The 24480-nt window shown below is 39.7% G+C and overlaps 2 protein-coding genes across 2 annotated transcripts in view; one reads left to right on the top strand and one right to left on the bottom strand.

Moving 5' to 3' along the window:
- CFAP47 (cilia and flagella associated protein 47) overlaps positions 1-24480 on the bottom strand; it is a 508792-nt gene that overhangs the window by 227774 nt on the left and 256538 nt on the right. Inside the window, exons 44-49 of the mRNA XM_066577980.1 lie at positions 22229-22337; positions 17730-17947; positions 14371-14563; positions 4893-5089; positions 1838-1981; positions 813-986 (exon numbers count right to left, since the gene is read on the bottom strand). Coding sequence (XP_066434077.1) covers positions 813-986; positions 1838-1981; positions 4893-5089; positions 14371-14563; positions 17730-17947; positions 22229-22337 — 1035 coding nt within the window. The remainder of the gene's footprint in view (positions 1-812; positions 987-1837; positions 1982-4892; positions 5090-14370; positions 14564-17729; positions 17948-22228; positions 22338-24480) is intronic.
- Positions 1-24480, top strand: part of AMELX (amelogenin X-linked) — a 677225-nt gene that overhangs the window by 219921 nt on the left and 432824 nt on the right. The window lies entirely within an intron of this gene.

Consider the following 24480-nt stretch of genomic DNA (forward strand, 5'->3'; position numbering starts at 1 on the left):
TAAAGATTCGGCTGCCGGCGCGGGTGAAAGGTGAGTTGCGGCTGTGAGCAGGGGGGGGGGGGGGGGGGAGAGGGAGAGAGAGATCTCCCCTCTGTTCCTCCCTGCTCTCCCCCACCGCTCCCCGCCCGCCGCCGGCACCCGAATCTTTAGAGACGAGCGGGCAGGTACTCGAATAAGGCACTACTCGCTCAAGTAGTTAGCCTTAGCGAATATGCTCGCTCATCTCTAATGGTGAGCTGTAAATTTTATTTTATCATTTAAGGGTATAATTAATGTATTGTACAACTTTTTGTAATTTTTGGGGAAGGGCAGGGTAAAAAAAAATAACTGTCAATATTTGTTTTTTTTACTGAAACACAGGTAACTTCATAACAGTTGAAATATATTCACAATTGGAGATTTGGTGATTGCCACGAAGGAGTATATACTGTTTTGGAGTTGCATTTTCCAATATTTTGCTGACTGTGTAACAACTGAGTAAGAAACTAAGCCAAGCTCTAAAAATATCTCAGCCACATATAGAAGAAAAATATGTAATGTAAAATATAATAATCACCTGAAAAACATGCAGCACATAGAATGCTGGCCCTACGCACAGCTGATTGGCAGAGGTCCTGGACGATGGACAACCATCAATCAGCTATTAATGACCTATCCTGGAATTTTTTAAAGCTTGAAAACCATTTTAACATCACAAAACTACTCAAGCCGGAGCTTCTTCACAAACAGACCTTAAATGTAGCATAAAACACAATGGCCAGCTTGTTAAAATTTCCATTATTTAAGTATCTAAGTAACATTCTAAAACTTACCTTGAAAGTCAATCTGTCGTTGGTATAATTGGGTACCATAAGGTCCTTCTGTGTAATTTGTCTTACTTGGCAATCTATCACGATATGATCAAGAGCCAGGGGTTCTTGGCCAATACCTCTGAGGCCAAATATATGTTCAGTACCATCTGTTTCATTTTGAAGAATTAGTGTACCCTGTTAAAATGGGAAGGTGTTAAGCCTTTGGCTGTAAAGTTTCATTTTTTAATTTCCAAACTGCTCCTTACAAACAATTAATTTACCGAACAGAAAGAACTGAGTTTTGGATGCTCTTCATTCTTTGGTTTTACATTAATTTCAGTAAGTAAATTATGCCAGCATAGTACTACTGAATATCTTTTCACTCCTATAGAAAGTTTTAGTTTAAGTCAAAGATAGCGTCTTTAAAAAAAAAAGTAAAAATTCAATAATTTTCCAAATTTAGTCATTTGGAAGCTAATACTAATTTATTGTATATTTTTAGACGTTAGACAAAAAAAACACTTAAAAATGACCAAAGTGAGTCTGCAAACCTGGCAGAACCCTCTGACGTTAGCTGGCCAGTGTGCCAATGGGAATTTTCCAATAGGAATAAGCATTTCATGCAAGAAACAGATAAGTGATAGAATATGGACAACTAAAGAATTGATTATTCATTCTATTCATGATAACAAACACATGCAATTAATAATACAACTTATTTTTCATCTGCCTCTAATGTTCTTGCTGAACAATCTGTTGTAGCCAATACCACAGCGACATTTTAATACACTCTCTATAATCCGAAATGAACATATCTGATTGATTGTAATCAGAACTGGTAACATGTGCTGCATATTTTTTACAGAACGGAGAAGAAATTCTAGACTAAATTCTTAAAAAGAAATAGCTTAGGAAATATTTCCATTTCTCAGACTAAACAACAGATGTATAAGAACCTTGCGTTCCTAAAAGACGTTAATTGCATTACTTATAAAAATAGCAAAATGTTTTTTTCTTTTTCTTTCCTCTAAAGTCACAATACTTACAGCTGTATAGCATTCAACAGTAGGTTTAAACATTAAGGAATATTGTGCTATTTTCCCTGCTGGGATATGCAAGAATTTAGGACCATAGAATCGATCTCCTTGAAGAATGGCTTTCAGCTTCCAGTCTTGTTGAGTCATATTGCTCTAAAGATAGAGAAAAATATAGATGTTTATTATTATGAACTAAAAAAGTATTAAGAACACACTTAGAAAACAAAAGATGTCTAATGATTGCTATTACGCCAACCCAGTCATACTTTAATTATCTTACATCTAGCTAATGATGTGGAACAGATCTACTGTTCCCCATTAACAGTGCTTTAAAACACTTGCTACACTATAGCTGCCATTAAAATACACACAGCAGTTTTCATTTTTTTGACTGTATTATCATAATAAAAAATATATTTTTTTAAACTGTCAAAATGTCCCTTTTTATAATCATTTTAGTTCACTACAAATTAGGTCAAACCACAAATATGAATTAGGGCAAAACCTTTGCGGATGATTAAATTACAACACAAAAAAACATGCTGTATGCGTATGCAGGATGCATTTACATAATTGTTAATAAGTTAATTAAGAAGCTTTCAGATCATTTAACTTGCTCTGGGGCTTCTACAAATAGACATTTTGCATGCACTGTAATATAGAGCAGCACAATACAGTCAGTAAGGGCAGAAATGAGCCAGAAAATGGCCATAATAAATATACACAGAAAGAAGAAAATGTAGCACAAGGCTGCAAATAATGTACTGGAAATGTAAACATAACAGTTACTACAAGTGTTATAAGAAAGTAAGATGAAGTGAGAATATCTATAATTTAAAGTGTGCTTTACTTTTCACAACACTTTGCAGATAAACTGTTATATATCTGGCCATGATTTGACATGGTTGCATATATGATCAGTTCACTCAGAACTGGTGGGAAGAGCCTGCTGTCATGATGTGTTCTATGCACTGAATAAAGCAAAAACTGAAGATTATGCTCCCTAACTCTCTGTAGCACACACAGAGAGACATAACATCATCATGGAGAACGCTAGAGAAGTACTGATCAGTGCAGATGTGATTAGAGTAGTTAAACCAGACTAGGAAATTTATCAATAAGAAGAATTTTGGCATTAAAGGGCTTATCAAAGAATCTTAAATGATCTGCTACAGGATAGGAGATAATGTTATGATCAGTGGAGGCCTCATCACTGAGACTCCTACTGATTCTGAGAGCAGGAGTCCCATGCTTTCCCTTCTCCTCACTGTGGGCTTAGGGCATGTCCTGCAGTGAGAAGGAGATTAAATGGATTGGTGGTCACATATGAACTTCAATGTGACTGCCAGAGATAGCAAAGTATAAGTCCTTGACATTTTCCATCAGTTACATCCATTGAAATGAATAGAGGAGCTGTCACTCAATACAGTCAGCACTCCATGCAGTCTGACATCACTGAGGGTGGGAAAAGTAATCTCGCAGTAGTGAAAAGAGGGGGACAAGTGACTGGTAGGTGTGTCAGTGTGAAACCCCTAGTGATCCTAAAGTCATCCTCTATCCTATAGCTAGAGGATAACTTTAGACTTTGGGATAAGCCCTTTAAGTCACCTTAGGGCGTAAATATAAAAAGACAGAAATAGAGAAAAGCCTTTGAGCACTTAAATACTATACCGTGTTAGGCATAAAAAGCTTTGTAATCTTAAACACTTTTGTGTCAAAAAAACACAAAAATAATCTAGGAGTGATACCTTTAGGACTCAGATAAACGTTTAGAATTCTCATTACTGAAAAGTAATTTGAAAAATGACAGGGGGAAGAATTTAACCTAGCAAGACCTTTCCAGACAGTGACACAAGGACTCAATTTAACGCCCGGATTTATGATATATATATCATATGTATATACTCCTAAGTCATCACCTTTATTACCCTTCCATGTGTAACAAAAATGTCAGTTTTATTGCTTTGAACTTTCTTAATGATGTAACATCATCGCGTAAATATTGTGCTGCTATTTCAACCATTCATTTGTAAACCATATGCAGTTTTAAAGGAAACATTAGTACATAGCATCATTTAACATTTTGGCGTGGCTTCCTGATTCTAACTGATCAACAAGGCCGTAGGTTTACTTGCAGTCTAAGGGCTCTTTCACACGACCGTCCGTATGCACCGTATTATCACATGAATGAATAATTACCGTAACCGAGTCCTAAACTTTAGCCGCGTAAATTCTGCCATTCACATGGGCCATTGCTGCGTATCGGCAAAAAATATGCAGAAGCGCGGAAAATCATCAATTGCTGTAAAATGCTCAAAACGACTAATAATGCTTAAATCGGGCCAGCTTTGTTCCTTTTCCAGCGTTGTACGATCGGTGACTCCCTCATCCTTCCTTTTTTCTTTTGCTTCCATTGAAGTTTATGGGAGCTTTCTGCATATCTCGGCAAAAGATAGGGCAAGATCTATCTTTTGACACAGCGTATAAAATCGGTGCCCGTAAATGGTCACATATGCGCTATTTTTCTCGGCACAATTTTTTTACGCACCCAAAAATCGTTCAACTGAATAAATACATTGGCATCCAATGCCTGATTGTTGCAATTGTTGGGCGTTTTTTTTTTTACGCGACTAAATACCGGCATATAAACAGTCTTATGAATAAGGCCTAAAGCAAACACAACAGAAAACACAGGTTGTGGCAAATAAATTTAAGTCTGCTATATCTAACTGAAATCTCCTACATTTGTGCAAAAATGTACATTATTGCCATTCTCTAAATAGCTGATAAAAGTCTACAGCTGCCTAATTTGCATATTTAATGGCATGCAAAATGATGAAAATCATAAAAATAAAATAAAACACATTTCAAATAGAAATATAAACTATTTTTAGGATCTGTTAAATCAGTATTTTTTTGCTACTTGACCCTCCATGCAGTAGAATATACTGCTAACCATCAAACATTTTGGCATCTACCCCTTCATCACAACAGATACGAGTCCAGTCTTCAAGATGGATACATTGTAATATCACACTTAATGAAGCCATGTGGTGTAACTTACTATTGGAATATCTTGAATCAGTGCTTCACAGGCTGGGGTAATAAATTCAAATTCTGTTTCTGTGCTACACGGGTTGACGACACACTCAATCATAAAGACTCGTACATCATGACAGGAACGGAGCAAAATTTTGCAGGTGTAGCAGCCAGGTTTCTCAGGGACAAATTTCACTGGAAATAAAACTCCTTTTTCTTTATCTGTACCAAAACAATAAATAATTACACAAGATATATCATCCTTCCAAATAATATCCAATGCAAATTTGGCAAGAACTATGTGCAATTTATCTTCGTTTGCCAATGCAGCACAGAAAAACTCATTAAATAATACTGTGTACAATGCTATGAAAAATTCTGTTTTTATTCAAACCCAGTATACTTGTTTTTATCACCTATATACAGAAAACTGTAATAAATAATGCTGACCATGAAATCATAAATCATGTGTGCAGTATAGAGGTACGGTAAGCAAAGTAACGCACATTAGGCTCACATGTATCAAAACGGCTCACATAAAAAGTCTCATATAAGTCACCATATTGTCCAAGAGAACTGATCAGAGTTTTGTTTTCTAAGTTAGGCTAGAAACACAGCAAGTATATTGCTGCCAACACCAAGAACAGACTGCCACTGCAGAGTGTAGCTTGCTTTATGATCTACAAGTATATCCAGATTGTTCTCCACTAGTTATTCTCCCAGTTTTACAAAACCATATGGCACATGGGGATTATTAATGCACAGATGCATACCTTTATGCACACTGCATCTCTGCCCATAACAGTATGCTTATTTCATGACATATACTATCTAGCTGGGCAAAATGTCATTAAAAAATTGTCCTTGTCAGCAAGCAAATAGACTGAACTGAAGAGCTGCCTTTATGACTCTTCTTATGGGGTATTGTTTGCTATTTTGTATATTTTCATTTACATTACAGTATTTATATTGGTAAAATGGTTACAATTGAGTAAAATCTAAGTTTCTTGGAAGGCAGTAATTTATACAATTTACACATTCTTATCATCTGATTTGCCCATACACAAGATAAAAGTCGCCTGAAATGGCTTTTTCTGGCCATTTTGGAGGACTATTGTTTGAAAAACCCAAATATGATAGCGTGAGAAGACAAATAGCAGACTATGGTCTGACAAAAAAGTAACCGATCAGGTTGAAAAATCTCACATCCACTGTGTTGATCCTCTGCACACGCAAGCATGACAGGCTAATCACCAAAATTGCTTAATACTAGAGATGATCAAGCATACTTGATAAGGCAAACTACTCGAGCGAGTAGTGCCTTATTCGAGTACCTGCCCGCTCGTCTCTAAAGATTCGGGTGCCGGCAGGGGGTGGGGAGCAGCGGGGGAGAGCGGGGAGGAATGGAGGGGGAATCTCTCTCTGCCTCTCTCCCCCCTGCTCACCGCCGCAACTCACCTGTCACCTGCGCCAGCACCCGAATCTTTAGAGATGAGCGGACAGGTACTCGTATAAGGCACTACTCGCTCGAGTAGTTTGCCTTATCGAGTATGCTCGCTCATCTCTACTTAATACCCTTCAATCAGTATACAATGCTGAATAACCTAACTTAATTTTATTTACCATGAAATGGGTCTAGCCTTCTGATAAAATCAGATTAACGAATTGTGTATAATACTAAACTTGTGGATGCACACGAACAAGCTAAACAGCTAAAGGCGCATTTACACATAATTGCTCAAAAGTCTTTCAAACAACCAAAAATCTGCGATAATTGTTACATGGAAACACGGGCATCATGCAATTTTCGCCTGAACAATGATTTTAAGGTGAACTTAAAATCCATCCTTCGGCTAGTGAGAAATAAATAAATATTGTGATTATTCTCAGGTGCGGTAAGATTAATGATTATCGTCATTATTCTCAGGGGCGGTAAGATTCTGGCAATACAAAGTTTATACAATTTTTTTCTGCTTTTATATTTTTGTACACAAAAACACTTTAAAAAAAAGATTTGCTTTTGTGTCACCGCATTACAAGAGCCATAGCCTTTTTAGTTTTCCATCAACAAGGCTCTATGTGGGTTTATTTTTTGAGGAATGAACTCTAGTTTTCAGTTATCCAATTTTTAGGAACATATAACATTTTGATTGCTTTTATATCATTTTTTTCAAGAGGCAAGATTAACAAAATCTACAATTCTGCCATGTTTTATTTTTATTTTGAATGGTGTTGACCATGCAGTACAAATGATATGTTACATTAATTCTGCAAGCCAGTTCGATTATGTGAATACCAAATTTACATAGTTTTGGTCAACAGTGCTCCACATGACGTTTTGGTCATACAAAATCCATCGCTCCTTTGAAAGCACCCTTAGAAGGAGCCCAGCTTAAAAAGGAATGTTGGCCAGAATGGAGCGACCGAAATAGCAGGTACGTGAAAATAATTGTAGGATAAGGGATGATTCACGAAAACCTATCCTGTAAAATGCTCTTTCTGTTGTGGACTTTTCATTGGATTTTACTTATTTAGGCCTGATTCAGGCGAGCGTGTGTTTTGCACGCGCATAATGCACGCTTCTAGAAGAACCAATGGGTTACTATAAAAGCGTTCATATGGGCAGAATTTGAAGCGCAAAACAGCGCACAACTAAAAAGGATAGAATATCGGCTATCTTAGGTGCGTGTTTTCCCGGAGTTTCCATTGACTCCTGGGGGAGCAGGAGTTAATGGAAACTCTGTTAATCCCCACGGGGAGTTCCCTTATCACTGAACACTGTGACAGCACTGTCACAGTGTTCAGTGATGATGGGACTCCCCGTAGGGGATGAAAGAATCCCCACAGCAATGATTATCGGAGTTGGCTTGAAATATAAGCAGTACCGCGGAAATCATTCCTAGCTGCAGAAAAAAAAAAATCTTAACTCACCTAGAAGCACTGTCCGGCTCTTCTACCTGGTTCTCTGCAGTCTTCTTTCTGGTCACCGGGGATTGAAAAATCCCAACCTCCTGAAAGCGCTGGCTCTGATTGGTCACAGCTCTCAGCCTTTCATTGAATGACAGCTAAGTGCTGCCTCTGATAGGTCACAGCGCTCAGCCAATCAGAGGCAGCGCTCAGTCATTCATTGAATTGAATGAATGGTTGAGTGCTGCCACTGATTGACTGAGCACAAGGACCAATTACAGCCATTTAATCATTGAATGGCTGTGATTGGCCCCTGCGCTCAGACAATCAGAGGCAGCACTTCGAGGAGGCGAGGATTTTTAAAACCCTGACCAGAAGAAAATGATGCAGAACAGTGCTAGGGAGCCAGGGAGAAGAAGCACTGAAGCCCCGACAGCACTGCTAGGTGAATTAAGATTTTTTTTTTCAGCAGCTTTTTTCAGGGTAGAGCTTATATTTCAAGCCCTTCCCTGAAAATCCATGCAGGGGTTGCCTACATCCAATTGCTTTTTAATGGGGCAGCAGTAGCACTGGCCCCATTGAAAGCAATGGGGTAGAATTTGCGGTCCTCTGCCACAGCTGTCAGAGTGTTCAGTGATGAGGGGACCTTCGTGGAACTGCTGCTCCAGTAAACAGGCAAAGTTTCATGTGTAAACATTGCCCATTCATGCATTTTTCAGATAAGTGAAGAGGGCATCTTTTTCGCACACATAGGCGCGCAAAAAAACACACTCGTATGAATGAGGCCTTAATAAGCAAGTGAAATCTTCAGGACAATTTTCTATGCATGCGGTGTATGTTTTGACACATGGCAAAAGGGCCCACAGAGATTTTTTGACCAAAGGCCCACAAAACTCTGGAACTGGCAATGTATATTGGTTTGGATTCTCTCTTTGTTTGCGGACTACCTCATGCTCCTCCCCTCTTGTCCATGCACACCAAGGAGAGCTCTAAGCTGATGCCTATATCAGGTTATATGCAGCATAAGACAAGGTAATAGAGGGAGGTGGGCAGGAGGGAGACAAGAGCAAAAGCAGGGAATGATCCATGGTGAAATAACACAGCAGAAAAGGAAATGAAGGTTGCATCTTGCACCCTCCGCTATGCTACCTAATCGAATGCCTGCCATCATCTCCCACCAACGGCCCTGCATTACTTCACCTGTCTCTACATCTTGTCTTTAACAATTAGATTCTCCATGAAACAGTTCAGCGAATGGTAACCACTGAACAATAAAGTCTATATATAACAGTACTAGATGCTTGTATATTTCATGCCACTGTCTGTGGATTCAATTTACTTAAAGTCACTTAAAAAACTGTCAAAGTTGTTAAAAATAGAATAACGCACACAGGATATAAGCATAATACCAGAAACTTATTTTGCTCGCCAAACACAGTTTTTCTAGTTTAGAATCAATCAAAATTTTCTCCTGAAATGTAATTGCATCAATTTTCTGTAACACCTCTTAGCTATTTGTAATAAGTACAGATCAGCGATTTTATATGTTTATTCATCAATGTAGCCTTTTAGGCTGAGAACTTATTTTACCATTTTGAGAATGTGATTAATGTACACACAAGGAGTGAGGAAGAATGTATTACACTGTATTATGAATTAATATGCAAACCTCTTTTATGATAAAGCTTGCAAGTTTACAAACTTAAAATATTCATAACTTTTGATGAAAAAGGCACTGTAGAATTTTCTCTTTAAAAAGCGAGTTTAGTATGTTAAAATGAATACAGAGAAGCATAGACAGACGGACAATCATATGACATGACTCCTGAACTCTTGTAATTGTTAATATATGCAGTATACTGCAGCCTACTCGTACAGATTAGATATACATCTGATCCTGCTGATTTCGAGGGGCAGCAGTCAATCATCTAATATGTATAATAACCTCCAAACTCTTCTGTGATGACAGATGTCAGGGAAAATAAGGATTGGGTAGTTAAAGTATAAACTTAATTTTGTAGTTTTTTTTTATTTGGGGGGGGGAATTCATTACTGATATCTGTTGTGAAGAACCTAGTTCTGTAGCTCATTCTCTTCAAGCATTCCTTTCTGGTATATTTTGCACTTTTTTTTGGTCCTCCAGTCACATGACCAGCACTCTGGCAATGCTATGTGTTGTGAAGTAAATGGGTCAGCTTTATGTCAACTGCGATAAAGAAAAACTATCTTTCTTGCCAGAACAAGCCCTAACTTCCGGGTTCTCAGAGTCGATCTTTGTGTGGGAGCCCTAATCGGGTCTCTGGGATTGGACATAAGTGTGGTTACCGGCAGTAGTTGGGAGGGGCGACCCCCCATGCAGCCTTAGCTTCTCGTCTCTCTATGTTCAACATATCTGCTCATTTGTACATCTCAAGATATTCACCCCATCCCCCTATTCCTTCTAGCCCCTACACATATATTGTATATCCATTCCTTGATTAAGAGATTTGTTGGTATTTGATGTTGTCAAATTCTGCAATAGACTATGATTGTTCTATTGTGTGTCCTGCTGGACAGATTTGATATGAGATATATAATTGTCTTTTTTATACTTTATGATTGACTGTTATGAGAAAAATAGCTATAAAAATTTGATTTACAAAAGAAAAAAAAAGAACAACCCCAAACTTTCATTTTGCAGAACAGAGTATGCAATGAAAGCTATGCTGTAATTGTTTGCCATGGATAAGAAAGGCAACTGACCCATGAGCTGCAAGACAGACAGCATTGTTAGAGTGCTGGTTATGTGACCTGACGGTCAGAAGAAAAGTGCAGAATACAAAACCTGGAGGGGACGAGCTGCAGTACTGGATTCTTGACACAGAGGTCAGTGATACTCTGATAGATTTCCCCCAAAATTTGGAAAAAAACAAGTACTTGTTTAAATTTCAACTGTCTGATCCTTTTGTTCTCAGGAGATGAGCTACTGTTAGCAGTGTCTGGCAGCAGCTTTCCCCCCTCACTACATACAAGATACAAGTGTAAGTTGGAGTTGGTCGAACACTATCTTGTGTATGGGCAGTCTATCTTCTGCTATTGCTGTTGTACTGTACAACCTAAATGTTCTCCTTGCGACATTAAAATAAAGTGAAGGCTACATAAACGCATTGTGAAATCATGCTTATATAATGAAATGAACAAAAAAAAAACAACCATTGTGTGTGCCCTCCGTAATATCTGAAATCTAGAACACCTATTATCCTTAGGTTCTAAGGCACCGGAGTAATCCTTCTACTTTATTTAATCTTTATCCTATGATCAGTAATTTGCACATAAATCACTACCATTATCCAATTTAAATGAAACATAATAGAACATAACACCCTCAAAGTGGAATGTGTAAAACCCTGCTTTTGCTGTTAGTCTACAAAGGTGGAATTACATGTAATCTACTAAATCAATTTCAAAATTACAGCTATTTTCTCAACAATGAAATGTTCACCTGTGTAAATTAAACTTCTGAAAAATAATATGACAATTTTCATAATAAACCTGCGTTACTCAGGATTGAAATTATACTTTCAGTAATATAAAGTGTTGTGCTATAAAATAGATAAATGATTCAATTTAAGGCAAAGTTAAATAAACAAAGTAATAAGATCACCCACGCTCCTCTTACAGCAACTCTCCAGGTTTCTCCCTTTGGTGGGACTAACAGACCATCTAATATGCATAGAGTCCTTCTAACTCTTCGCAGACTGCAGATGTCGGGGGAAGGGATTGTTAAGCAAGTTGAATTTCAACTTGCTCAATGCTTTTGTTTTCAGGTGCCATTTAGACACAATGATTATTGCTCAAAATTTGCTTTTTTTAGCGATAATCGTTGTGTCTAAACTTGCGGCAATTGTGCAGTTTTCGTTAACAATTCGCTCATCATTTTCTTTCAGCTAGCTGAAAAACAATGATGAGTCTTACCAGGACTGCGCGATGAGTTTTCAGAGGGATACCGCTGATACTATTTCAGCTGGTATCCCGCTCAGAGAATACAGGAGGAGTATGAAGAAGACAGCGCTCCAGCTGTGATCTGCATACCCCGCTCAGAGCACTCAGCGGTATACCAGCTGAGCGCTCCATGAACACAGGAGGAGTAAGAAGAAGACAGAGCTTCAGCTGTGTTCTGTCTTCCCCCGCTTAAAGCGCTCAGCTGTATACCAGTCTTCTGTATACAATGGGAGGCTTCATTTACATACTAATTAACTCGTAAGCAGCTAATTAGCTACTTAAGAGCTTATGCAAAGTGAACGCTCAAAACTGTCACTCAAACTGCTGTTTGAGCAAATTTTGAGCGATCATCTTGCCGTCTAAATGCATACAATGATTGAAAAGATTGCCTTTGAGCGAATTTTGAGCGATAATCGTTGTGTCTAAATGGCCCTTTAGAAACATTTTGAGGCCACAACCAGAAATTCATTTTAAAAGGGATTTTTTAGTTTACATTAGCAAAATGATTAGATTATAAAACCAGTGAATCACACCTTTATTAAGCAAGGTCACTGAAAATTATTAAAATCTATAGAATGTACAGGAGTTCATCATTTAGGCTGAACTTGGCTAACCTGGTATTCCAATAAGGATTTTCAAGTTTTCACCCACCCACTGGATGAAAACGAATAGATTGTTGGGGGTTCGACCGTTGGGACAAAGAGGGGATTTTGTTTGCCCCACTTTTAGTTGTTTTAACATCACAGCTCGTTTGAAAGGAGGCCTGGCCATTCATTTGCATATAGCTCAGCTATTTTTGTCAGCCCCATTGAAATGAATGGAGCTATAGTGCGCAGGTACGTCCAGCGAGGTATTTAAAGTGACGCCATTTCAGTTGGAGCTGCAATGCAGAGGCAACCAGCAGTGTGGCAAGTGGCACCCACATTGTTGGGATTAGTGTGGGTCCCAGCATTTGGATTCTCCATTATCAGCAAGTTATCCCCTATCCCATGGATAGGGGGATAACTTCTTGTTACCAGAATACCCCTTTAAGAGAACCAATCATTTACAGAGAGAGGAGTCATACAGATGTAGTCTTCCAACATAAATTAATAACAAGTCAAGGTAGTAAAATATAAAGATCCTTAAATTTTACACCTGCCTAATGCAAGGTCCAGCCATTTTATTAACGTTGTTATGTAGTGTCTCTTTTCCGAGACCTCAATTTCTAAGAACAGATCAAAAAGCACTTGATTCTATAAAAATGGATGAAGGAGTTGAGAGCAGAATGACAAAATGCGCAGTTCTTTTTCTGTGTGTCAAAGTAAAGTAATAGGATACGAGTGTCCCTGAATAGATGAAATGTTTAAGTGACTTCATCAACTGAAAAACCTTGTCATTCAATAAAAAAGAGCAAATGTACATGCCTGGGGTTTTGATCTTGTTCATGAGCTCAAGCTACAAGCCAAATCTATAAAGTGTGAATCTTCTAAAATAGCTTTTGAATTGTTTATTATTTGCTACGTTCTCTATATTTGGTGTGTGATTAACTCTTCATAAGGCCAAGTAAAGAAGGAATTGCAAAAAACAAAGACATAAGGTAAGAATGTGCGAAAAATTTAGGGTAAAAAATGTTTTATTCCCCTCAGGACAAAAATTTGTATATCAAAATCTGGCATATGGAAATGAAGAGGTTATCTGGGTTTTTAAAACTGATTACCTATCCTCAAGATATTGAAGAGTCACTTGTATCAGTTGCACAGCCCCTTGTATCAGTTCAACAGGTTCTGAGAGTTGGACCTACCAGATTTTGATGGCCTATCCCTAGGGTAGGTCATCAATTTTAAAAATTCACATAACCCCTTTAAAAGGGTATTCCATACATTTACTTTTGATAACCTATCCCAATTAAACCTGAGGATAGGTCATCAATAGTAAATGCCTGGAATAGTAAATGCCCTTTAAATCACTGTGTCATAGAAACTGAAAAAAATTCTTTTTCAAAGGAAGTATAATACAAAGTTCTGATCCGGCACCGGAAAAATAAAATACAGTAAAAAACAACAACAAAAAAAGCATATCAGTGGCTGCTTAAAGTCTGATTTATACGCAATGATTATCGCTGAAAACTCGCTCAAAAGCCATCATTTGAGCAATAATCGTTGTGTGTAAATGCTCCCATCTTTCACTCATCGGCTGAACGATGATTTTTAGATGCGTATAAAATCCATCGTTCAGCCAGAGAGCTGATGGCAGGGACAGCATGCTGCGCTCTCCATTGGAGCGCTAATTACATTGCATTCAGCTTGCAGACCTGTGGCAGAACAAAGGAATTGTATACAGAGACCAGACTACCTGCTGTTCTCTGCATACAGCTCTGGAGGTTCATTTTCACGCAAATGAAAGTAATAAGCTGCTAGTAGGCATTAATACCTACCAGCAGCTTATGCAAAATGATTGCTCAAACTGCCAATCATCCTATTTTTTGAAACAAATTCTTAGCGATCATCTTTGCGTGTAAATGAGCTTTTAGTTGTTCCTCATTGACTTGTTTGTCTCCCTGGAAAACGTATTTTAAAAATGGCAATTACTAATGGCAACAACAACTAATTAGTACAAAAATGTGTCTTCATTACCTTGTTCCCTTTTCAGACTTTCTTCTTCCACGGATACTATCTGACTAGGAACTTGAATTCTTGCAGAAACTGGAATGCTGATTTTCTTTGGGACCTGAAAATACTGTGACATGCTTGTTTCCACATCATAGTCAATTGTCTGGCACTTTTTGGATGTGGAGGAGAACGATGAAGATCGTAGTGAAGCCTTGATCTTTAAAGAGAGATTTAAAAAATAGACAAGTATCAATGGTATGTACTAAAGTGGACAAAAATATGGAAACACCAAAGCTGTCGTCTGCTTCTTTATCACAACCCTATGCAATGATCGTTTGTCTCTGTTATTCAACACACATTTCCATCCACGCCGGTGTTTGTCGAATGTGTTTTTTCCATTCTAACTGTATGCAGTCATAATCTTGGATACAGCAACAACTTCTGCTACGTTTGTTACAGAGGCCCCCACCATATGGGCCCCAACAATTTGACTGTGTTGGAATTCCGTCAGCTCTGCCATGATTCCCTCACAACTGTGCAGAACCCGGTCTCGAACACAACCACATGTTGGTGCTGCTACGCAAATCACTGCATAATGCAACAACTACAGCACCACCTACTAATTCCTCTGTTGTACACTTGTATGGATTCCAGACCATTAGGAGGCATCCATATGGGATTTTAATCAGCACTGAGCTGCCCTTTTGTAATAGTTAAAATTTACTGGTAGTATTGTGAAATATGGTTTATTTACTCTATATAGCTTAGATGTAGAAAGGCAGAAATACAAAATGCCCTAAGCTGCATGTGTGTGACAAATGTTTGCATATTGCATTTAATAGAAGATCAAAATAAAAACCCATTAAACAGTGAATTACAATATTTAATATATATTTTCAAAATTGCACATCATCACATCAACCATTACTGCCTCTCCCTTCCGAAAATGAATAATGCATTCTTAGCAGGGTTCCCCTCTTGGCCATTTTTGTGCAGATAAAGTATACCACTCAAAACAGAATAGTTGTATTGCATAATGCATTGTTTCACATTAGCATTTTGTTAGTTGCTATACAAATACAATGAATATATTTGGAGCCTCATAACTAATTTCCATGCAGTCACCTTTCACATTGTAATTATTATAAAGCCATTTTGACCTTTAAAATGCTTGAAAAATGTGGCCAATAGAAGTCAGTGGCAGCACAATAAATAAACAAAAACATAAATGAATTAAACCCGCTTTAGCTATTATTCCACAATGTGTGTCATTGCCCATTATAGCTGCATTAAAAAATGCTGGTAATTTAAAAAGAAGAAGTACTAGACAAAACTTGTTTTCTAGTGATGGGATAATTTTTCATAGGCACAAAATCTAATGTAGCGTCAGTAGGCAATACCCAAATTATTTGAGTGGCTGTATATCACTAAGCAACGTTTCTAGGTTAAAATGATTGAACATATTTTGAAATGATTAAACATGTCTTGATGAGGCTCATATGGGTCTCTTGCGCTACAGTAAGCATGGCTTCTAAAATAGGGCATATCTACTTTTCATTTTTTAATAAAGTGATTGGGTGCAGGAAAGATAATGCAGAGAGGAAAATGCTTCCCCCCCCTCTCTCCCCACTGCTAAGGAATTCCTTCTTCTCCCGTGCAGGGGAACACCCATCACTCCCCGCTGCGGGGCAATTTCTTCTTCTCCCTTGCAGGGGAACTCCTCTCTCCGTGCTATGGGGGTATACCTTCTTCTCCCCTGCAGAGGGAACCGTGGCAGCTGCACTACTGGCGAATTAATCACCCTTTGCCGGCCGCCTCACAAAGCCTCCCACAGGAGGCTTCTGCGATTTTCTGCAACAAGATAGGTCAAGAAGACCTATTTTTCCACGCAGCAGAGAATTTCAGTCGCTGAATTCTGCCTCTGATATTCCATCTTTTTTGGTGCGTTTTTTTGACGCAGCTAGAAATCGTTCATGTCAAGGTTTCCATAGGAAACCATTGGCTCAATTAGTCACGATTTTTTGACACTGACTTTGCTGCAGAAAATCATCCACGAGAAAGAGGGTCCATTTAGATGAGCTGATTTCTCGTTTGAACAAGCGAACAATATCAGAGTCAAGCTTTATTCACATGAGCGTATATCAGCTGCAGTTTTCACGGCTGGCCGGTATACAGTACCATCTAATGCATTGGATTTCCATCCGGAATACGTCGGCTGCTGCATGGGCTCCTATGGGAGCCAATGACAGCAGCCAGAAAAGGGAGGTCAGAGGGATATTAGCAGCGTGACTGCTAAACTCCCTCCCTCTTCTCTCCTCCTCTCTCCAGCTGTTGCAGTGGGAAGGGGCAGAGCTAAGCACCGCCCCATTCCGCCTCATCCCATTTCTGGCTGCGGACAAGGGACAGGCAGGGGGCGGGAGCTTACCTACGCCCCCATCTTTCCCCTTCCCCTTCCCCTCCTATTGCAAATATCCAGAGGGGAGGATAGAGGAGGTGAGTCGGCGAGGGGGAGAGCAACGGCATGGCGGCCTCGGCATATATGCACTGGGTCCATGCCATCTGAACGGACGCACAAATTTTAGATTTATGCTTCCGTTCACGCATCTTTACGGCACTGGCGGGCGGACGTAAAAATGCCTACGGACATGTGAAAAAGCCCCCATAGATAGAAAGCTGAATCAGCGGTCTAGAGGGTAGGGGAAGCTGTTCTCATTTTGTTCTCATAAATACAAGAACTCCTGGCTCGCACAGCACTCAACTCATACTATGCCGTCATGCACATGGGCAGGTCGAATTCCGCATTTGGAATGCAGTCCTGGCAGCAGCGGGGTCCAAGCGTACCTGCTTTCTCTTCATCTGTACTGCGGATGGTCCACATGACTCGCCGTCGGACATGTGCAGTACAGATTTTTTTTCAAACTCCTGCTTTTCCCGCGTCATTGCCAAGCAACCCTTTTCCAAAAACTCAATTTGGGAAGGGATGCAGATTGGACAGCTTCCATTGACTTCAATGGAAGGAATCTGCACAAAAATGGAGCATGCTGCGATTTTTCATCTGCTCGTGTGCATAAAGTGTCCCGCGCTGGATCCAGAGAGGTAAAAAAACAGTTTTTTCTTCTCAATGTCCGCGGACACCCAACAGATTCCGCTGCGGGATTCATCAATGGAATCCGTGCGTGCAAGTGGACATGAGGCCAAAGGGCTCCCTCACAACAGTGTAACATAGTTTTCGTAGCTCAAACATGATGACAGGTTCCCGTTAACTCGGATATTTATTTAGGAATGTTAGGAAACACATTTCCTTCTACAATAATTCTGGATTCATCTGTGTAAGCATTGTGGCTTAAGCAGATATAAAAAATGAGTACTTTCTATTTACATACCTCCCCAATATTCCCTCCTGATGAAGCCACTGCCGCTCGCACACTGCTGCTCTCCAACGTGCCAGTAACTTTTCTACGTTCATACTCTAATAAGGTCATATGCATCTGAGCTGCAAGCGCTAATGCCTTCTCTCTTCTTTCATTCACCAATGGGATTTCCAGTATTTCTTCCACTGTGCTATTTTCTTTGCATTTAAAATAGCATATGTTCTGTGCATCTGTATTGCAGATAATATTGAAAATTCATTAAAGTGCATGCAATATTTACATAAATCACTCTCCAGTAATTGAATTGATGAGGTCATATACATGAGCGATGCAGAGAAAGCATCCTGTGTATGAGCCCATTCAAAAGAATTCATATTCGTGCGAAATTTGTGCATCTCACAACGCACAAATCTTGCACAATTTTCTTGCCTGTATGAACCCGGTCTTAAAAAGGGCTCTTTAATCAGAGGGGTTTTCGACTTATTAATTATAAATTAGAACAAACTATAGGTATGCATGTTATTGCGGAATTCTACATAAACATTGCAATACAAAAGGTTAATTGGGCAAACAATGCTTGCTTATAATGGGATCTGTAAAAAGTCTTAAACTAGTTAATTGAGCTAAGCAAGATGACTGATAAAAGTATATATTTAATCCTGCAAATGTCTTTCTATCTCTATTTAGTTTAATGTAATTTCTTAATATAGTCCATTGAGGGATTAACAATGCCTCTTTTATCTCTCATATAAAAGCGGATTATACATATAACTCCTAAACACTAAGCACTAATTTGTTAATTAATGTAATTAGTTGTTTCATGTATGAGAAATAGAATAACCTTGTTCTAATAACGTTATTTAATAATAAAAATGGAGCACATAAAGTGTTTAACCCATTTTTGTCACAGTCAGGGCTCTTTTAACGCTCAGATAACAGCGCTAAAACAGGGTTGAATCGGGTGAACCAATAGCAGCCACAAGCACATTGCGGCTGCTATTAGCGAGTATGCCACTATCCCTCCCTCCCCCCTGCCCACTCCCTTTGCTGGCGGGCTCCCATAGGAGTCTATGGCAGCCGCCGGTCCTGTGCCATTAAAGGATAGGACATTTCCTTTCTTTTGCTGAAGAGATATCTCGGCATCAAAAAACGTGCCTATATTTTCATGTGTATTTTTTTTGGCGCGTCAAAAAATCGTTCATCTGAAAGTACCCATAGGAAACCATGGGTTCTTTCAGATGCGATTTTTTGACGCGCCTACTCGCTTTGACACTCGTGTGAAAGAGGCCTCACTTTTGGCCTTCTTCAAACTGCCCCATTTTTTAAATCTGACATCTCTGTGGTAATAACTTTGGAATACATTTACTTATTTAAATGATTCTGTTTTTTTTCACAATCTTAACACATTGAAGTTTATACTAGTAATGAATTTTGGTCGATATGTTTTGTGTTTATCTATGTAAAAAAAAACTAAAATTTAGAGAAAAAATTTGGAGAAATTAGCATTTTTCAATGAATGACTAGTCGCTGCCTCTAATTGGTCACAGCGCTCAACCAATCAGAGGCAGATTTTTCAATGCCTGGCCATCAGAATACGGAGGAAGACTGCCGGGGATGGGGAGAATAGCCAGACAGCGCTTCTAGATGAGTTTACTTCTTTTTTTTTTCTACAGCTAAGGATGATTTCCGAGGCGGGGTTTATATTTCACACCCCTTCCCGAAGTCATTGCTGCGGAGTTTGCCTTCATCCCTTTGCTTTCAATGGGGCAGCAGCAGCAATGGGATAGCATCAGGGTCCTCTTACACAGCTGTGACAGGGGATTCTTTTGTCCCCACTGCAGTCCCCTCATCACTGAACACTGTGACAGTGCTATCACAGTGTTCAGTGATGAGGGGACTCCCTGCTGGGATTAACGGAACCCTCTGGGAGTCCCCACATCTCCGCAGGGACTATGGGGTAAACAGTGGGACATTTAAAAGGTGCTTCTGGCCAGAAGCACCTTTTAAATGTCCTGTTGTAAGCAGCGGGGAAGCTATTCCATGCGCACAAGTTTCCATTAACTCCCGGTACCCTAGGAGTCAATGGAAACTCCGGCAAAACACGCACCCATGTCTTATCTTTTCTAGGTGTGTGCTGTTTTGTGCTTTAAATTCCGCGCATATGAACGCTTCTATAGGAACCAACTGGTTCTTTTAGAAAGTGCATTATGCGCATGCAAAACACACGCCCATCTGACCAGAGGCTATATGGCGTGAACCTTGCAGAAAAAATAGCATAATTATTTTATTGCATGGATCATTACAAATGCAGGGATACCAATTTTCTTGGTATTTATGTTTGTTTGTTTGCATTTTCCCTATAATTTATTGTGTTTTTTTTTTCTTTTGAACACTTTCAATTTTTAATTTCTTTGTTTTAATTGCATTTTCTATATTAAAATATATATATATTTTTTTTGACCCTCTGAAATCTACATATGTGATTCCAGCATTTAAAAAACAGTGATTGTGCATACTTTAAAATTAATCTGTGACATACAGAACATTCAGAGGGTTTTTTGCCTTCCTCTGAATCAATAATGGGGGTTAATACTGTATATACTCGAGTATAAGCCGACTTTTTCAGCACATTTTTTATGCTTAAAAAGCGCCCCTCGGCTTATACTCGAGTTAGGGTCCCGTGCACTATTGCTTTCAATGTGGCCGCGGATGCTGGTGGTGGCTCCATTGAAAGCAATGGTCTGCCGGCAACCCCTGCTGTGATTTTCAGGGAAGGACTTTAAATATAAGCCCTTCCCTGAAAATCATTCCTTTCTGGTGTAAAAAAAATAAAAATAAATAAATATTCATCTCTCTGCTGCTGCCAGAGCTTAGGCGCATCTAGCTGCTTGGTCCCCGGCACTGTAATGAAGTTCTTTCAGCAGGCAGGGATTTAAAAACCCCACCTGCTGAAAGGGCTGCGTCTGATTGCCTGAGCCCTCAGCCAATCATAGGCAGCACTCCGCCAATGATTGAATGACAGCTGAGCGCCGCCTGTGATTGGTCACAGCACTCAGCTAATCACAGGCAGCGAATGGATTGTGAATCACAGGTAGTGAATTCATTGAATGGCTGAGCGCTGCCTGCTGAAAGAACTTCATTACAGTTCCGGGATAACAAGCGGCTAGACGTGCCTGAGCCCTGGCAGCGGCGGACAGGTGAGTATATATATTTTTTTCTTTTTTTACTACAGCTAGGGAGCATTTTCAGGCAGGGGCTTATATTTAAAGACCTTCCCCGAAAATCACTGCAGGGGTGCTGACATCCTAGTGCTTTCAATGGGGCCACTGGCAGCGGCATCCCCATTAAAATAAATGGGAGAGCTTTGCGATCCTCTGCCACAACTGTGACAGTTGTGCCAGGGGATTCTTTACTCCCCGCTAGGCACGCCCTTGTCCCTCTTGAGTATAAGCCTAGGGTGGCCTTATACAAGTCACTAAGTTTTCCCAGTTTTAGACCGCCTTCACACTTGTGATAAAATCATATGCTTTTCGCACGATGAAAGAGTGAGTGAAAACACAGAATTATGAAATGCATGATTCTCAATGGTTTTATTTTCATATGCGATGTGTCATTAAGAATAAATCGCAGCATGACCTATCTTTCTGCATTTTGGGATTTTTTTTCTAGCCCATGTGGAAACAACATAGCAGAGGCCTGAGAGGCACAGCAGAACACAGCAGGAGTGGGGAGAGGTGGGCCTATTTGTTATGCTATTACATGCTAAATGACTAAATGATTGGCTGAGCACTAGGGATGAGCGAACGTGTCCGTTACGGACACATCCGCACCCGGACACCGGCTTTGCCGAACACTGCAGTGTTCGCGCGTAAGTGTCCGGGTGCCGCCGGGGGGCGGGGAGATGCGCGGCGGCGCGGGCGGCAGTAGCGGGGAACAGGGGGGAGCCCTCTCTCTCTCCCTCTCCCCCCCACTCCCCGCCGCACCGCCACGGCGGCCCCCGAACTTTTTCGCCCGAACACTGAAGTGTTCGCAAAGTTCGGTGTTCGGGCGAAAAAGGGGCGGAGCCGAACGTGTTCGCTCATCTCTACTGAGCACCTTTATTCCCCGCGGGGATGAAGAAAACATCTGCCGCACTAAAAGGGATGATTTTCAGGGAAGAGCTTATACTTAAAGATCTTCCTTGAAAAAATCAATTCAGGGGTGCCGGCAGACCATTGCCTTCAATGAAGCCTTCAGCAGCAGCCGCGGCTCCATTGAAGGCAATGCGCCAACCTTCATACATGCGTGTTTTTGCGCGTACAGGGGTGTGCACATACGTACACACCTTTGTACGCACACGCTAGTGTAAAGCCACCCTAAACCACGACCAAAAAAACCAATTAGTTTCAATGGTTTTCCTCACATGGAGAGTTTTTGTGCCCGCATTTCCATCAGGTGAAAAAATACAATACATGTTCTTTTTTGTCTGTGCATTTGTCCTTTTGAGGCTTAATTTAGAAAGATACGTTTACCTGGATTTCCATTCTTCACGTGAAAAACATTTGGGCTAAATACAGGAGCAAAGGTAGACGGAAGAGGTGGAGTACCCATTCCTTCAATCATGTATACAAAGTCACCAATCTGGAATAAAAGTGCAAGGAAATACAAGTGCAAATTGTAATTGGTGGCCACAATTCTTTTTATTACTTTGTACAGGTTAAGAAAAAAATTGCGCATTGTTACTGAGTTATTTCCTGCTATGACATGATGCTTACAATGTTCAATTCTGAAGGACGGCAACTCAGACAGGTTGTTTGTTAAGTAGAGCAATAACCATGACACTTGAATTCTGCTCCATTCCGGTATTTTTACTTTTCTTTAGAATGAGAATAGATTCCAAATATTCTTTTATTTACCCCATTACATTTCTCAAGCATGCTATTCAGCATTCCAGAGAGGACAAAAACATAGTTAAAATAATTTAGAAAATATAAAGTCTGCGTTCTATGGAGTTTTTTATACTTTTGACACAAATGTTCTTGAAAGGGTTATTTTGTGGAGGTTGGTTAAATGCTACTGTGAACAGTTACTTTTAGCTAAGTAAAAAGGAATATATAAAGTGGAATGTATTACTTTTGTATTGATTACCTGTAATCTCTGTCGCTATAACTAAACACAGAAATGGTGTTATCTGTAATGTAACTCTCAAACTCCGTAATTAAACACAGGGAGCTGCCTATATCTCTCTAATCAAGTTGTCTGTCGATTATGTTTTTCACTCTTACTATGTACGGGACATATAATGTGACAGCCCTTTTCTAAATGATTAATGGAAGCTTTCAGGCTACTGATCGCAAAGACTTTCTCACATTGGAGACCTCTAGATTAACTTTAGTGAATTAAAATTTTTCTAACATGCCACAAGTATAATTAAATCTAAATCCGTGGTATGAAAAAGTCTGAATCAGTAAGTATTAGAGATATTCTACATTTACTAACACACTGTTGAAAGAATAAGCTATGAGATATAACAAGTCTAAAAAAACTCACCATGGTAATGTTCTATGTATGGATGTGGCTATTTGAGTAAAGACTAATAATGATACTAAGTTCATAGATGCACAATTGGAATGATACAGTGCTGCGCATTAGCTACAGGCCCCTAGATCACGGAAAAGTAAAGTAGACCCCCCTAAAACATTAATCGCTATAATATAGACCTCCACCTTTACCTTTCTTCCAATTTCATTAAGAAATCTATTTTATCAAGATACAAATTAAATACATTGTTGATACAGTACTAGACAAAAGTTTGGACACACCTTTTCATTCCATAAATTCTCGTTTTGTTTTGTATTTTATATGTTTTAGATTTATATTGAAAAAAGTGAAGCTATAAAACTATGAAGGAACACATAGAATTAAGCAGTCAACAAAACGTTGTTAAAGGGGTTGTCCCGAGGCAGCAAGTGGGTCTATACACTTCTGCATGGCCATAATAATGCACTTTGTAATGTACATTGTGCATTAATTATGAGCCATACAGAAGTTATAAAAAGTTTTATACTTACCTGCTCCGTTGCTAGCGTCCTCGTCTCCATGGTGCCGACTAATTTTCGCCCTCCAATGGCCAAATTAGCCGCGCTTGCGCAGTCCGGGTCTTCTTCTTTTCTGAATGGGGCTCCGTGTAGCTCCGTGTAGCTCCGCCCCGTCACGTGCCGATTCCAGCCAATCAGGAGGCTGGAATCGGCAATGGACCGCACAGAAGCCCTGCGGTCCATGAAGACAGAGGATCCCGGCGGCCATCTTCAGCAGGTGAGTATGAAGACGCCGGACCGCCGGGATTCAGGTAAGCGCTGTGCGGGTGGTTTTTTTAACCCCTGCATCGGGGTTGTCTCGCGCCGAACGGGGGGGGGGGTTTAAAAAAAAAAAAAACCCGTTTCGGCGCGGGACAACCCCTTTAAACAAACCAGAATGTTTTAAATGTTAGATTCTTCAATGTAGTTCCCTGTTGCTTTCATGACAGCTTTGCATACACTTGGCAGGCATTCTCTCAATCAGCTTCATGTAGTCACCTGAGATGGCTTTCAATTAACAGGTATGCCTTGTCAAGAGTTATTTATGGGCTTTTTTGATGCTTTATTGTGTTTGAGAACAATCAGTTGTATTAGAAGGGTTGGAATACAGTTCCATACAGTGCTTAGATGCTGTAAGTGGACATGCCAGAAGAATGCACCGACCACTGCGGCCTCTGATTGGGATGTTCGTTGCACAGCAAAGACCA

Source organism: Eleutherodactylus coqui, chromosome 1 (assembly GCF_035609145.1).
Source record: "Eleutherodactylus coqui strain aEleCoq1 chromosome 1, aEleCoq1.hap1, whole genome shotgun sequence".
NCBI classification, from domain to species: domain Eukaryota; kingdom Metazoa; phylum Chordata; class Amphibia; order Anura; family Eleutherodactylidae; genus Eleutherodactylus; species Eleutherodactylus coqui.